Source organism: Chiloscyllium plagiosum, unplaced genomic scaffold (genome assembly GCF_037043375.1).
Source record: "Chiloscyllium plagiosum isolate Xiang-an unplaced genomic scaffold, Cpla_swu_hap1 HiC_scaffold_33, whole genome shotgun sequence".
NCBI classification, from domain to species: domain Eukaryota; kingdom Metazoa; phylum Chordata; class Chondrichthyes; order Orectolobiformes; family Hemiscylliidae; genus Chiloscyllium; species Chiloscyllium plagiosum.
In genome coordinates this window covers 3,423,408-3,439,478 of record NW_028270171.1, presented here as the reverse complement: position 1 = coordinate 3,439,478, position 16,071 = coordinate 3,423,408, and the positions used below count along the sequence as shown (strand labels likewise).

The following is a 16,071-nucleotide window of genomic DNA, read 5'->3' as shown; positions in this document are numbered from 1 at the left end:
ACAAATTGCAAAAGTTTCTACAGCCACGCATTAAATAACAGCAAATGTAAATGTGGGTCTGTTACAGGAAGAGACAGGGAAAATGATAACACAGGATAAAAAAAAACCACAGGCATTCAATTAAATACTTTGTATCAGTCTTAAATTATTTTTTATTTATTCGTGGGATGAGGGTGTCGCTGGCTAGGCCAGCATTTATTGCCCACGGCTAATTGCCCAGAGGACAGTTAAGAGTCAACCACATTGCTATGGGTCTGGAGTCACATGTAGGCCAGACCAGGTAAGGATGGCAGTTTCCTTCCCGAAAGGAAATCCAGGTGGGATTTTCTGACAATTGACAATGGATTCACGGTCATCATTATATTTTTAAATACAGATTTTTATTAAATTCAAATTCCAGCAACTGCCATGGCAGGATTCAAACCCAGGTCCCCAGGGTATTACCTGGGTTTCTGGATTAACAGGCTGTTAAAAAAAAACAGTAAGTAGTGTAGAACCGAAGGTCTCATGGAAATGTACAACTTAGATATAACTATTTGTGAGAAATATTGTTAGTGAAATTAAAGGAACTGAAAAGGCCCTGCTGTAGATCTGCATCACAGAATTTTAAAAGACGTGGCTCCAGAGAAAGTGGATGCGTTGGTTTTGATCTTTCTGAACTCCCTAGATTCTAGAACATTCCAGGGTTTAGGTTCGCTAAATTAAGTCTAGAAATGAGCAGTTCGTTTTATGATAAGAGACTGAGCAGTTTAGGCCTTTACTGTCTGGAATTCAGAAGTGTGAGAGGAGATCTAATTGAAGTGCGCAAGATGCTAAAGGAGATTGACAAAGGAGAGTCAGAGAGAATGTTTCTAAAAAAAAAGGGTCATAGTTTTAGGATAAGGGATGGCAGATTTAAAACAGAACTGATAAGAACTTACTTCTCTCAAAGGTTGAAAATGTGTTGCTGGAAAAGCGCAGCAGGTCAGGCAGCATCCAGGGAACAGGAGAATCGACGTTTCGGGCAGAAGTCCTTCTTCAGGAATCCTGAAGAAGGGCTTAGGCCCGAAACGTCGATTCTCCTGTTCCCTGGATGCTGCCTGACCTGCTGCGCTTTTCCAGCAACACATTTCCAGCTCTGATCTCCAGCATCTGCAGTCCTTACTTTCTCCTCTCAAAGGTTAACAATCACACAACACCAGGTTATAGTCCAACAGGCTTAATTGCAAGCACTAGCTTTCGGAGCGCTGCTTCTTCAACAGGTGTTTGTGGAGTATAAGATTGTAAGACACAGGATTTATATCAAAAGTTTACAGTGCGGGGTAACTGAAATTATATATTGGAAAAGACCTGGATTGTTCGTTAAGTCTCTCATCTTTTAGAATGACCATATTGGTTTCAGTTCTTTCATATGTAAATTGAAAACTATTTTTAAAAGTAACATTCTCAAGTGAACTTTAACAATTGGTGTCATGTTGGCCCAGATAATATATTGAAGGTCTCCAAATCATTCTCTCAAAGGGTTATGAATCTCTGAAATTCACTCTCCCACAGTGCGCTGCATGTCAGGACATAGAGTAAATATAAGGAGGAGATAGAGAGAGTTTTAAACAGTAATGGGTTGAAGGGTTACAGAGAGCAGCAGAAAGTGAAGTTGAAGCTGAAATAAGATTAGCCACGGTCATATTAAATGGAGCAGTCTCGAGGGACCGAATGGCCTACACTTGGTTCTTATGTTCTGTAGAAGAAACAAATCTAATGTCATCATTTAAAACAGGAGGCAGCGGAAACCAGGAAACTGTTGGCCAATTCTCTAGCATCAATAATGGGGGAAATACTAGAATCAATTTGTCTAGGACAAGGTAACAGGTCACTTAGAAAATCATAATGTTATTCAGAGGATTTATGTAAGACAAATTGAGTTTTGATTAATCTGTTTGAACTATTGATGTTGTAACTAGCAGCATAATTAAACAGTAATCAGTTGTTGTAGAGTATTTACATTTTCAAAAAGTATTTGACCGGATGTTGCACAAGTGGCGATTACACTGAATCGTGGCTTATATTAGATTAGATTATAGATCACATTAGAATCCCTACAGTGTGGAAACAGGCCCTTCAGCCCAAAGCAATCGAAGAAAACCCACGCAGACACGGGGAGAATGTACAAACTCCACACAGACAGTCACCCGATGCTGGAATCAAACCCGGGACCCTGGTGCTGTGAGGCAGCAGTGCTAACCACTGAGCCACCATGCCACCCTGGTTCATATATAGAAAAAAAAGAGTAGCAATAACTAGGCTGCTTTCCAGATTGGCCAGTTAGCTGCAGTGTGAGAGTCAGGAGAATGGCAACAGTGCAGCCTCCTAGTCTGACTGAGCTAGGTATTTCCCTAGCCTTCCTCGTTCAGGGATGTCACCATAAACCTCTGAAGCAGGTGGTGGGACTTCAACCCAGGCCACCTGGTCCAGAGGGAGGATCACTACCACTGCACCACAAGAGCCATTTTTGCCTGAGGTAAACTTGGGGACTACTCCAGAGAGTGAAACGCAATAGCAAAATGGCCAAGGAATATGGATCAGGAAGAAACATCAGCAGCAAATGAGCCAAGGTTCCATTGGGCAGTGTGCACAAAGAATGGAGCCTGAGTAACGAGATGATTCGAGTCTGTATCTCAGGTATTTACAATTGATAATCTATATCACTGACTCCCCATGAGGGGGTGGGAGCAATCTATCCAAATCTGATGACATGAAAAGGTTAGCTGGGAAAGTAGATTGGTCAATGGGTACAAACAGCTGACGTGATCTTGGAGGGGAACTGCAAAGTTATTCACTCAGGACATAAAAGCAAAATATTTTCAAATGGAAAGCAACGTTGGTATTAGATTAGATTACATTACAGTGTGGAAACAGGCCCTTCGGCCCAACAAGTCCACACCGACCCGCCGAAGCGAAACCCACCCATATCCCTACATTTACCCCTTACCTAACACTACGGGCAATTTAGCATGGCCAATTCACCTGACCCTGCACATCTTTGGACTGTGGGAGGAAACCGGAGCACCCGGAGGAAACCCACGCAGACACAGGGAGAACGTGCAAACTCCACACAGTCAGTCGCCTGAGGCAGGAATTGAACCCGGGTCTCAGGCGCTGTGAGGCAGCAGTGCTAACCACTGTGCCACCGTGCCGCCCACATTCAGAGGGTTCTGAGTGTTCTTGTACATAAATATGCAGGTATGGCAAGATATTAAGAAAGCAAGCATTCCTTGCAAAGAGACAGAAATATAGGAGTGAAAAATTAATGCCGCAATTGTACAGGGCCTTGGTGAGACCATACCTGGAGACCATGTATAGTTTGAGCAATTAAACTGAGGCCTATTTACCTGCTGGGATGGAAAGATCCCTTGACACAGTTTCAAAGAGCAGCCTGAAATTTCTCCCTGGTCTTTAAAACAACATTTAACCCTCAAATCACCAAGAAACAGATTATCTGATCATTGTCACTTTGCTGTTTGTGGGAATATAAACTGGTTGCTACGGTTCCGACATTACAACAGTGACTATACTTCAACAAGAATTTAGTTTGTTACCAAGCATTTGGAACCATCGTTGCCCATAAGGGGAGAGGCAGAAACCCTCAGGAGTATTTAGATGCGCACTTACACTGCCAAGACTTACAAAACTATGATGTGGAGGTGTTGGTGTTAGATTCGGGGTGGACAAGGTCAGAAGTCACATGACACCAGGTTATAGTTCAAAGGATTTATTTAAAATCACAAGCTTTCGTAGCACCGTGTGAAGTGAAGTGAAGTGAAGTCACACTACATCAGGTTATTTTTCTGATGTGCTTCTCGCTGATATTCTCTACTGCAACCCCTTGCTCTCCTATTGCAGACAGTTCACCAACCGAAGGAGCAGCGCTCTGAAACCTTGTGATTTCAAACAAACCTGTTAGACTATAACCTGGAGTCATGTGACTTCTGACCTTACAAGACTATGGCCAAACTGGAAAATGGGATTACAATGGTTCACTGATTATTCTTACCAGAGCAGACTTGGTGGGCTGAAGGGCCTTTGTCTGTATTGTAGAACTCTATAACTCTATGACTGAGCACTCTGGAGACTTCTGATTCTACTGAAAAGTGCTACACAAATGCAAATTTTCCTTATTTCCTGACATAGGGCACACTAACCTTCTAGGGAGAGTAACAGAGATTCACTGGACTGACTCTGAGGACAAAGGATGTTCCACGAGGAGAAATTAAGTAGAATGGAGCAGTTACGGTCCAAAGAAGATTTACCAGACTAAAATGTGGAATGGGAAATTGTCTTAAGAGGAAAGATTGGGCAGGCTTGTATTTGCTGGGGTTTAGAAAGTTAAGAGGATACTTGATTGAAAGAGAGAGAGCCTAAAGGGCTCTAGATTTAGATGTTTCATCTTTTGGGAGAATCTACAAGTTGGGGTCACCGTTTGAAATTCAGATTTGCCCATTCAAAACAGCGTGCTGGGGTGGCACGGTGGCTCAGTGGTTAACACTGCTACCTCACAGTGCCAGGGACCCGCATTCAATCTCACCCTTGGGCGATTGTCTGTGTGGAGTTTGCGTGTGTTTGCGTGGGTTTGCTCTGGTTTCCTCCTGCACTCCAAAGAAGTGCAGTTAGGTGGACTGGCCATGGGAAATGCAGGTTGAGCCTTCCTAACCCCAGTGGGTACAGGCCTGTCCAATTTTTCCTCATAAGACAATTCCCCGTACTGTTTTGAAAACCAGGGAGAAATTTCAGGCTCTTCTTTGAAAGAGTATCATGGGATCTTTCCATCCCAGCAGGGAAATACGGTGAGCTTGGGTGGGATGCTCTCCAGAGGGTCGGTGTGGTTTTGATGGGCTGAGTGGCCTGCTTCCGCACTGTAGGGATTCTATGAAACCCAGAGAAAATTTTTCTTTCAGAGAGTTGAGTGTATTTGGAACTCTCTTTTTCAAAAGGTGGAGTTTTTAAATCTTCTTTAAGGCAGAAGGGGCTTGATTTGTGGTAAACCCAACGGGTTGTAAGGTGGTAGGAATGGTGGGAGAATGGATTTGAGGATCTGATCAGATCAGTCAAGATCTGATTGAATAATGTAACAGGCTTGAGGGGTTATTCCTCATGCTTCCGTTTGTACATTGCCTGAAATATAGTGACCATTGACATACACAAAATTATTGTGGCAAATGCCAGGATGGATGCTGGGATGGTATCTCCCTTGGATTAGGTGTCTAAATCTAGGAGACAGAGCCTTAGAATAATAGGCTGGTTACTTAGGATTCAGATGAGGTGAAATGGTTGAGGATCTTTCCAAGTGATCTAACACACAGCCCCGTGGGTGCTCAGTCTCTGAAGATGTTTGATATGGAGATCGATGGATTGTTGGATGGTAAGTGATTCGAGAGATATGTGGATATAGTGGGAAAGTGAAACTGAGGTCAAAAGTCAGTCACAATTTTGTTGAATGGTCAGGCAGGCTTGAAGGGGGCTAACAGCCTTCTCATCCTTCAATGAGAGTCACTGTTGAATGTCATAGAGCTTTTACAGAACAGAAGGAGGCTCTTTGGCCCATCTCATCTGTGCCAGTCATCAAACCTCCATCTATTCTAACCCCAGTTCCCAGTGTCCGACCCACTGGTGAAACAGAGATAAAGACACTTCAAGCGCAAATGCCAAGGCAAAGGGTAATGTTACAGACTTTTCTTCACGGCAACTCCTCTCTGTTTGATGTTGTGTAACTTGAATATGGTTGGACAAAGAATACACAAAGGAATTTCCAAAGGATAGGTTTGGCAGTACAGACCTGATGGGCCAATGGGACTCTTCTGTACTGTATGACACTATGAAAATTCACTTAATTGGGTTATTCCAAACATTTAATGCAAAAATGTAAAGGAACAGAGTAATCAGAAATATATATTGAGTTGACGTAGAAAATGGATAAACACCTCAAAACTAGAAAGCTGAACGAACTCTTTCCAAAAGAGACAACTCAGAAGAGCAATGAACAGAAGCCGATCTGTAAGGTCAGGTACTTACACTGAAAACGCAGTGTGACGCTGTCCTGTCATAACTTAATGCATATCTGAATCTCTCACACAGAAAGAAACTAAATGAATGTGCGGGAAGGCACATCTTACTGTCACCGAGATAGAGGATTCTGAAGAAGGTTCAAATATTGAGATGACAGAAATCGATCCATAAAGTGCTGGTTGGGAGATGAGTATTTGCCTTGACATGAGAAGAAATCTCTGCCTTTCTAAAGAATGCAATTTATAACTGTTTAGTTTGCTTATTTTCAGTTGATATCCTCAGACGTTGCTGCAGATTAGACAGCACTCTCCGAATTAGAAAGTCCTGGTTACAAGCCCCACTCCAGCACAACTTGGGTCAAAAATCCAACAAGACACTCTCAGTGCAGTACTGAGGGAGGGCCGCACTGTCAGAGGGTCAGTACTGAGGGAGTGCCGCACTGTCAGAGTCAGTACTGAGGGAGTGCCACACTATCGAAGGGTCAGTACTGAGGGAGTGCCGCACTGTCAGTGTCAGTACTGAGGGAGTGCCACACTGTCGAAGGGTCAGTACTGAGGAAGTGCCACACTGTCAGAGTCAGTACTGACGGAGTGCCGCACTGTCGGAGGTAAGTGCTGAGGGAGTGCCGCACTGTCGGAGGGTCAATGCTGGGGGAGTGCCGCACTGTCAGAGGGTCAGTGCTAGGGGTGTGCCGCACTGTCAGAGTCAGTACTGAGGGAGAGCCGCACTGTCGGAGGTAAGTGCTGAGGGAGTGCCACACTGTCGGAGGGTCAATGCTGGGGGAGTGCCGCACTGTCAGAGGGTCAGTGCTGAGGAAGTGCCGCACTGTCAGAGTCAGTACTGAGGGAGAGCCGCACTGTCGGAGGTAAGTGCTGAGGGAGTGCCGCACTGTCGGAGGGTCAATGCTGGGGGAGTGCCGCACTGTCAGAAGGTCAGTGCTGAGGAAGTGCCGCACTGTCAGAGTCAGTACTGAGGGAGAGCCGCACTGTCGGAGGGTCAATGTTGATGGAGCACGTATCAGAAAATGCCATAACACTGTTCAATGAGGAACTGGGAATTCTCCCCATTTGCCTCTCCTGGGGCCAATTTTCTAGCCTAATCAACATCACTGAAGCAGTTTCACTTGTTTTCCATCACTTGTTTTGTGACAGAGTGTCACGAAAATCATACAACAATCATTTAAAACCTGTTACTGGAGAAATTTGAAACATGCTTCTTTCATTGGTCATGGGTATCACTGACAAGGCCAGCATTCATCATGTTCCCTGACCTTTCCTGATCTGACTGTAACCGAAGCAGCTACAACACTGTGAGCCTGGAGTCTCAGGTAGACAAGATTGAAATGCCTTACGGGCATCAATGAACCAGATGGGTTTTTAATCACAACTCCAGCCACCATTACACTGGCTTTTAATTCCAGATTTTTACTGAGTTCAAATTGCTGCTGTGGTTGGATTTGAAAGCATGTCTCCAGAATATTAGCCAGGCTTACTCAACCAGTGATATTGTCACTACATCACCATCGCTCAAAGGACGTTTATTTTGGAAAGTCCTAATGAAACAATAAAAAAGTTGATTTGTTCAGTCTCAAGTTTCTGCCAGGCTGGTTTGACTTAACCACAACGTTTCCCACTCTCCGCTCTCAGACACTGAGAATCTTTCAGAGCATGTAAGTCACAGTGACTTTTTCAGCAAAATGTGCTGCAGATTGCAAGCTAGGAAGAAAATTCTCACAGTAACAAGAGGGCAAGCGGGTAAGAGTTATAACTAGCACAAAACAGGATCGTTGTTGGAGGTTAGTCATCGTAGCTCCAGGACATCTCTGCAAGAGTTCCATCAGGGTACTGTCCGAGGCCCAACCATCTTCAGCCACTTCATCAACGACTTTCCCTCCATCATAAGGTCAGACGGGGGGATGTCTGCCGATGATTGCACAATGTTCAACACCACTCGTGACTCCTCAGATAACGAAGCAGTTCATGTTTAAATGCAACAAGATCTGTACAGTGACAATGAGGGCAAGTTTGTGACAATACCCCTTGCTCTGGCATTGATTGCCATTCACTTTTGAAATGTCTTTATCTCTGTTTCAGCTGGCAATGGGCCAGTTCTAACAAGATATGGACTGCTTCACTACCTGAGGTATCGCACATGATCTGAAACAGAGTCACTGAACCTGAAACATTAACTCTGTTTTCTCTCCACAGATGTTGCCAGATATGCTGAATTTCTCTGCAAGTGTCTGTCTTTCTGCTAGACCTGGACAATATCCAGGCTTAGGCCGACAAGTAGCAACCAACATTCATGCCACACAAATGACAGGCAATGACCATCCACAATAAGGGACGATCTAACCACCGCCCCTTGACATTCAATTCATTACTGAATCTCCCACGATCAATAGCCTGGGGGTTACTATTGACCAGAAATGAAACTGGACTAGCCATATAAATACAGTGACTACAAGAGCAGGTTAGAGGCTGGGAATCCTGCAGCGAGTAACTCACCTCCTGACTTCCCAAAGTCTATCCACCAGCTACAAGACGTTAGTGAGGATGGAATACTCCCCACTTGCCTGGATGGGTGCAGCTCCAAAAACACTCAAGACGTTTCACACCATCCAGGACAAAGCAGCCCGCTTGATTTGCACCACATCCAAAAACATCCACTCCCTCTACCACTGACACTCAGTAGCAGCAGTGTGTACAAGGTGCACTGCAGAAATTCACCAAGCCTCCTTAGACAGCACCTTACAAACCCATGACCACTTCCATCAATTTAAAATAAAAGTTGTTTTAATCACCAGTGTGACATGGGCATTGTTGGCTTGGCTAACATTTACTGCCTGTTCCGAGTTGCCCTTGAGAAGGTGGGAGTGAGCTGCCTTCTTCAACAGCTGCAGTCCATGTGCTGTGGGTAGACTTACAATGCTGTTCCGGAGAAAGTTTGAGGAATTTGACACAGCGACACTGAAGAAATGGCGATATACGTCCAAGTCTAGATGGTGTGTGGCTTGGAGGGGAACTTTCAGGGGGTGGTGTTCCTGTATCTGCTGCTCTTGTCCTTCTAAAGGGAAGCAGTCATGGGTTTGGAAGGTGCTGTCTATGGATCTTTAGTGATCTTCTGCAATGCATCTTATAGATAGTACTCACTGCTGCTACTGAGGGTCGGTGGTGGAGCGAGTGGATATTTGTGGATGTATGCCAATCAAGCGGGCTGCTTTGTCTTGGATGGTGTTAAGATTCTTGAGTGTGAATGGAGCTGCTCCCATCCAGGGCAATTGGGGAGTATTCCATCATATTCCTGACCTGTGCCTTGTAGATGGTGGACAGGCTTTGGGGAATCAGGAGGTGAGTTATGCATTGCAGGGCAGCAGATACATGGGAACACCACCTCCCTGCGAGTTCCTCTCCAAGCCACTCACCATCCTGACCTGGAAATATATCGCTGTTCCTTCACTGTCGCTGGGTCAAAATCCTGGTATTCCCTCCCTAAGGGCATTGAGGCTCAATCCACAGCACATGGACTGCAGCGGTTCAAGAAGGTAGCTCACCCCCACCCTCTCAAGGGCAACTGGTGATGGACAGTAAATGCTGGTCCAGCCAGAGATGCCCATGCCCCTGAAGTGAATAAAAAAAAAGCAGGGTATCATCTGACAGACAGTACCTATGACAGTACAGCTTGCTCTCAGTCCTGTACAAGTGTGTCGGTCTAGATTTTTATGCACAAGTCACTGAAGTGGGAACCCATAACCTACTGATTCAGAGAACAATACTCTATCCACTGCACGACTGCTGATGGAAGAAGGACAGTTGTTGAGGGGTAGCCCCGAACTCTCAGTACATACTAGCTCAGCATCTAGCCGAGACCCTTCACCGCATGGCTGATCACTGTGTGTATCACTGACATTTACTGGTTACATTTACTCTTAAGTGACAAAGCAGAACTTCACTAACTGAAAGGAGAAAGATGTTAATGAGTGAGAGACACTTCCATTGGGCCTATCGTGTGGCTATTGGCATTCTGTTCAACATCTTAAATCAGGTGCCAGATGCTGGTTTTAAATCCTCGGTCAACTTATTCCTTTCTTATCTGTGTCGGAAATTCAAAGACTTAGTTAAAACATTCTGCATTTCTTCAGACTTCACCTATTAAGATCCGTCCCGTGTCCTTAATAAGCTTTAATCCTTAAGTGAATAATGCAGTTTTCATTAAGTAAAATGTACCATTTATAACATACTATTTTGGAGGTGTATGAAGTGTTCTTGATTACTTGTCATTTTTTAAAAATGATACTAATTGGAACTCTTCACTTTTCCAATAAACTTTTCGAGGAACACTGGGGTGCTCTGCTCTCATGTAGTGAAGAGAAATTGACTGACTCTGTACTCTGTGGCTCTGAACTTTAGCCGACAGCTTCTCCTGCTGCCGAACGTATCTTGTCGATATCTCCTTACCCCGGCTTCCCAGCTGGTTTTGAGGCTAGCAACGGGTCTCTTGTTTAAGCTCTTGCTAACATTGTCGTCACTTCCAAACTTGCCCATTCCAACTGCCCTCTAGCTGACCTCTCATCTCCCACGCTCTATAATCTTCAGTTCATTCAAAACTCGCCTTCCTGTGTCCGAACTCAGGCTGGATGACCCATCACCCTTGCGCTCTCTGATCTACATCAGTTCCCAATCTGTTAATGCCTTGACTTTAAAATCCACATCGTTCTTTTCAAGTCCCTCGATGGTCTCACCTGTCGAACCTCTATAATCTCCAATCCCTCAACTTCTGAGAACCTTGCATTCCAGATTCACGTCCTTGACTTTAATTCCTCCAACATTGGCATCTGTGCCATCAGCAAACTAGGGCTCTAAGGACTGGAATCCTTTCCCTAAACTGCAGTGTCTCTCAATCTGATCGAATAATCATGTATCCTACTGTTTCTTATGTGGCTTGTTGTCAAAGTCTCACCTGATGATACTCTGGTGGAATGCCTTGGCATGTTCTTCGAAATTAAGGGTGCTACTTAAAGGCACGTTGTTAAATCACACTTCCTCAGCAGAATGCTTTGGCTCCTCTAATTTGGAATGAGGAGAAATAACACATGTTGTAAACTGCAATCTTGCTGCTTTCCAAACTTTGACACAAGTCCCAGCACCAATTGTGCTCAATACGTGGGACGTGTTCAAGAGGGATGCATGAAATTGTTCATCACTGAAATTACCCTCGTCAAACGGTCTTGATCCCAAATGCAGGAATGCCGAAAAAGGGATTTGGAGGGCCCTAAATTACCTGCAAGGGGGGCACATTCCTTTAGGAAATTATCCATTGTCTACAAAAACACTCACAGGTTTCTTTCTCCATTAGAGAGACAGCATTCTCTGTCAGAGAGAGACGATTGTTCATAGTTTGAAGGGGCCCCATCTGCAAACGTAGGGCAAGGGAAAGTGTCAGGCCTCCATTAACATGTCAGTTCAGGGCTGGTGGTGTTGTTCTGAACCACAGCGAAGCTGTCGAAACAACCGAGCTCAGCAAACTCCAGTAAACACTGCAAGGCACGCAGCAACACTGTCCAAGGCCGCCAGAGTCTGTGGGAGGTGGTGATCTAGTTGAATTATATGGAGCAATGGTGGTCCCAGCTCCAATTCCTCTTTGGGGGATTCTTCTGCTTGATTCCTCTTTCTGCCCCTAATCACCACCAGACAATGATGCTGGAAGCCCTGTCACTACCCATACAGGACTGAGCCTGGCCTCCCGAGTCAGGCAGGCTCTCCCTGCGCTGGGGTTGCAATATGGAGCAGCAAAGGATAAGACAGTCAAAATCAGGAACTGCTGGAGAAACTTAGCAGATGCTGCCTGACTAGCTGGGTTTCTCCAGCACTTTCTGCTTTTTATTCGCTTCAGGTCTCCAGCGTCTGCAGTTCTTGTTTTCATTTATAGCACTGGGTAAGATCGCACAGAAATGTTACAGTGCAGCAGCAGCAGGCCATTCAGCCCAACATGTCTGCATTGTCTCTCTCTCTCTGAGTATTTTAACTCAGAGTCAATCTCCTGCCTTTGCCCTGTAACCCAGCACACTGTTTCAGTTCAAATAATCACCCTGTGTCTTCTTGAATGCCTCAACTGAACCTGCCACACTCAGAGGCAACACATTTCGAACCCAGCCACTCGCTGCGTGAGAAAGGTCCTTCTCACCTTGTGCCTGCTTCCTTCGCAAATCAGTTTAAAGTAGTGCTGTCTGGCCTCGAGCCATCCACAAATGGGAACAGATTCTTCCCATTCACCCAGTCCAGACTCACCCACTCTGGAACCATTCTCATTAACCCCCTCTGCACTCTCTCCTATGTATTTACATCCTTCCTATAGTATGGCACCCTGAACTGAACATAACACTGCAGATCTAACCCTTTATAAGTTCAGCACAGCCTCCCTGCTCAATGTCCCTATTAATGAAGCCTACTTGTGTGCCTCATTAACAGCTCTCTCTACTTGTCCTCATCCGGGAAAAGAACCAGAGAGGACTGCAGGAAGGGCGGGGTGTACGAAACTGGAAAAGGTGTAGCTGGGGAAGGGAGATGAGAAAAAACATGGAGGGAGAAAGAATAAAAAAGGGGAACAGTCCTCTTGAACTGAGAATCGTTATTTTCAAGAACATCGCCTTTAGTGAAACTGAGGCAAGGTTAAACATTCAGTCAGCAAAGTTTCATTTGTAATTAATACGATTAAATGAAAGGAAAGGTAACATGCCATTTATGAGTTAAGGACTTGTGTGTGTATGAGAGAAAGTTGATTTTGAGTATGCCTGTGAGGGGAGCAGCACAAGCTGGGAGCCGTGCTCAGAGAGAGAGAGAGAGAGAGAGACAGAGAAAGACCGAGACATTCCCGGTGCTTCCCTGACGGGATATCAATAGTCACCCTGTGGCTAGTTTTAGCATGTGCCTGTGGCATCAGGCAGTAGGATCATTATTTTGCTAAGATTCCTTTGAGTTATCTACAACTTATAGATTTTCATTTCTGCTTCTTTGGAATAGGATGATCATTTTAACTGGCAATTAACACAAAGAGGCAGCTGAACAAGTCAACAAAATGACTATAGAATCCGTACAGAATGGAAAGAGGCCATTTGGCCCATCAAGTTTGCACCAACTCTCCAAACAGCAACCCACCCAAGCCTAGCCCCCCACCCTATCCCCATAGCCCTGCAACTACCGTGGCTAATCCACCCAATCTGTACATCTTTGGAGCCTCAGAACTCTGCACCATGTGCCCTAGGAGCCTTTCCAAACTACCCATTTGTTCTCAGGGAGTGTCACCAGAGATTTTGAATCAAGCTGTGCATCAGTCAACCTTCCCACCCAGCAACCCCTCTCTCTCTCTGGTCTCGAGATCCACATTGTTGGGTTGTCAGTGCACAGCAGTGAGAAAGGAGATGAGTTTTCACCACCAAATCCCCACAACACCCCAGCTCCATGTGTTAAAATGGTGCCCTCTCTAACCCTGGGATGGGGGCTTTCACAGATCCTCAAATCGTACCCCTTTCAATGGAAACAGCGGGAGGAGATGGGGGGGGTGGGGGGAATACATTGCCACAAATGAGCAATGTTGGTGGCATTGTTTCTGTCAGATCAAAGATCCCCAACTCAGAGACTCGCTCGCTTTTTCATTTTGATGAATGATCGAGTTTACAGAAAACCCCAATTCTAGGTTCTCCTCAGGATTTGCCCTGCGGCCAGGCGGCCGGTTTGAGAAGCTTGATTTTCTCGCCAGCTCTGTGACCACGGGCAGGATGTCAGAAAAGTTACTTCCACCAACAAAGACAAAAGTTACCTTCAGGATGTCGTCTTTCTTGAAACTCAGCTCATCCTCTCCAGCTCCGTTGAACTCGTACTTGGCCACAGCCTCCATTCCCTGAATGGGAGTCCCACTGGTCAGAGATTGACCGGAAAACCTTCAAATGAGAAAACGGGAAGGAATCTCCTGTGACTGAGCAGCTCCGGGAGTGGCATCTGAATGCGTGCAGCTGGAGACAATGGGTTGCCGGGGGGGGGGGGGGGGGGGGGGGGGGAGGCGTTGGTAGGGAAGTGGTCGAGCTGGGGGAGGAGAGAGGGTGGGAGGGAGCTGGGGTAGAGGCGCAGAGGACGTGCAGAGACAAGACACAAATTACCTTTTCTCAACAGCGTTCAATCTTTGGTTGATGGAAGGTCTCAAACAGGTTTTCCTTTTGCATTTGTAAATGCTCACTCAATAAGTTAGCAGGCAGACGGAGAAGTGTCTAGCACAGCCCAACACCCCTCTTGACTGCAATTCGTCAGATGATAGTTAAAGTTGAAGCCAATTTCTTCTTGCACTCCAGGAAAACCACAATCTAAAATGCTTAAAGCAGAGGGTTAGCCAAAGGGATTCTCACACAGCTCCACTCCCTGCAGACACTCACACAGTAATGCAATTTTCAAAGCAGGACGCACACAGGACTGGCCTGTACTGGGTCAAAATGGGGACTCTCCCCTTGTCAACGTGTGGAATTCCAGTCCGACTGTCAGAATCCGTTGCTCAGAAATCTGCTTATTTTTTGATGGCAGGTTTCTTTTTGCATTCAAAGTTCTGAGTGCAGCTAAGCTGCTTCCTGTGGTGCTCAACACTGATGTGAGGTTTCACTTGTAAAGGAGGCTGTGGGCCAAAACTGCACGACAAAGAATCTATTTCAATTGCAAACTAATCGCTTCACTCAAATAAAAATCACACTTTGAAGAAGAGTGCAGGAAAACTGGGGCTGAAAGGGTTCAATTAAACACTTAGTACATTGCTGGGTCACTAATGCCCTTTAGGGAAGGAAATCTGCCATCCTTACCTGGTCTGATCCACATGTGACTCCAAACCCACTGTGATATGGTTGAATCTTAACTGCCCTCTAAATTGGCCCTAGCATGCCAAGCAAGGGGCAGTTAGGGATAGGGTACAAATGCCTATTTTGTCAGCTACACCCATTTCTCAAGGAAGACTAAGACAAAAAAATTACAAGGGCATGTGAACTAAGTTTAGGTTCAATTCCACTGAGTTTAGAAGAGTGAACAGCAATCTAATTGAAGTATCTAAAATTATAAAAAGACTAGACGGAGGCAAAAAGTTATTTCCCGTGTTTGGTGACAAGTCCAGAAATAGGTAATCATTTCAGTATTGGAGCTAATTAGAGCCAGGATGTAGCTGGAAATAGTGTGTGGAATTCAGGCTCCACTGTTCCAGAAATTGTCACCAAAGTCCCAATGAGGGAGGAGGTGTGGGCAACAACCCACTCTCCCGTCCTGGCACCCTCCCCTGCCACCGCAGGAATTGCAAAACCTGCGCCCACACCTCCTCCCTCACCTCCATCCAAGGCCCCAAAGGAGACTTCCACATCCATCAAAGTTTTACCTGCACATCCACTAATATCATTTATTGTATCCGTTGCTCCTGATGCGGTCTCCTCTACATTGGGGAGACTGGACGCCTCCTAGCAGAGCGCTTTAGGGAACATTTCCGGGACACCCGCACCAATCAACCCCACCGCCCTGTGGCCCAACATTCCAACTCCCCCTTCCACTCTGCCGAGGACATGCAGGCCCTGGGCCTCCTCCACCGCCGCTCCCTCACCACCCCACACCTGGAGGAAGAACGCCTCATCTTCCGCCTCGGACCACTTCAACCCCATGGCATCAGTGTGGATTTCACCAGTTTCCTCATTTCCCCTTCCCCCACCTCACCCCAGATCTAACCTTCCAGCTCAGCACCGTCCCCATGACCTGTCCTACCTGCCTATTTTCCTTTCCACTCCACCCTCCTCTCTGACCTATCACCTTCATCCCCACCCTCATTCACCTATTGTACTTTTTGCTACCTTCCCCCACCCTCCTCTCTGACCTATCACCTCCATCCTCACCCCCATTCACCTAATGTACTCTATGCTACTTTCCCCCCATCCCCACCCCCCTCTCATTTATCTCTATACTCTGCAGACACCCTGCCTCTATTCCTGATGAAAGGCTTTTGCCCTAAACGTCAATTTTTCTG

At 45.8% G+C, this 16,071-nt stretch overlaps 1 protein-coding gene across 2 annotated transcripts in view; it reads right to left on the bottom strand.

Moving 5' to 3' along the window:
* LOC122542100 (growth factor receptor-bound protein 2) overlaps positions 1-14,582 on the bottom strand; it is a 56,297-nt gene extending 41,715 nt beyond the window's left edge. Inside the window, exons 1-2 of one of the 2 annotated variants that reach the window (XM_043679466.2) lie at positions 14,192-14,582; positions 13,855-13,975 (exon numbers count right to left, since the gene is read on the bottom strand). In XM_043679466.2, the coding sequence (XP_043535401.1) occupies positions 13,855-13,932 (78 nt within the window). In that variant the 5' untranslated portion in view covers positions 13,933-13,975; positions 14,192-14,582. Of the gene's footprint in view, positions 1-13,854; positions 14,062-14,191 lie in introns of those variants that run through there. The other variant, XM_087978214.1, reaches the window with a different exon arrangement.
* Between the last annotated feature and the right edge of the window lie 1,489 nt (positions 14,583-16,071).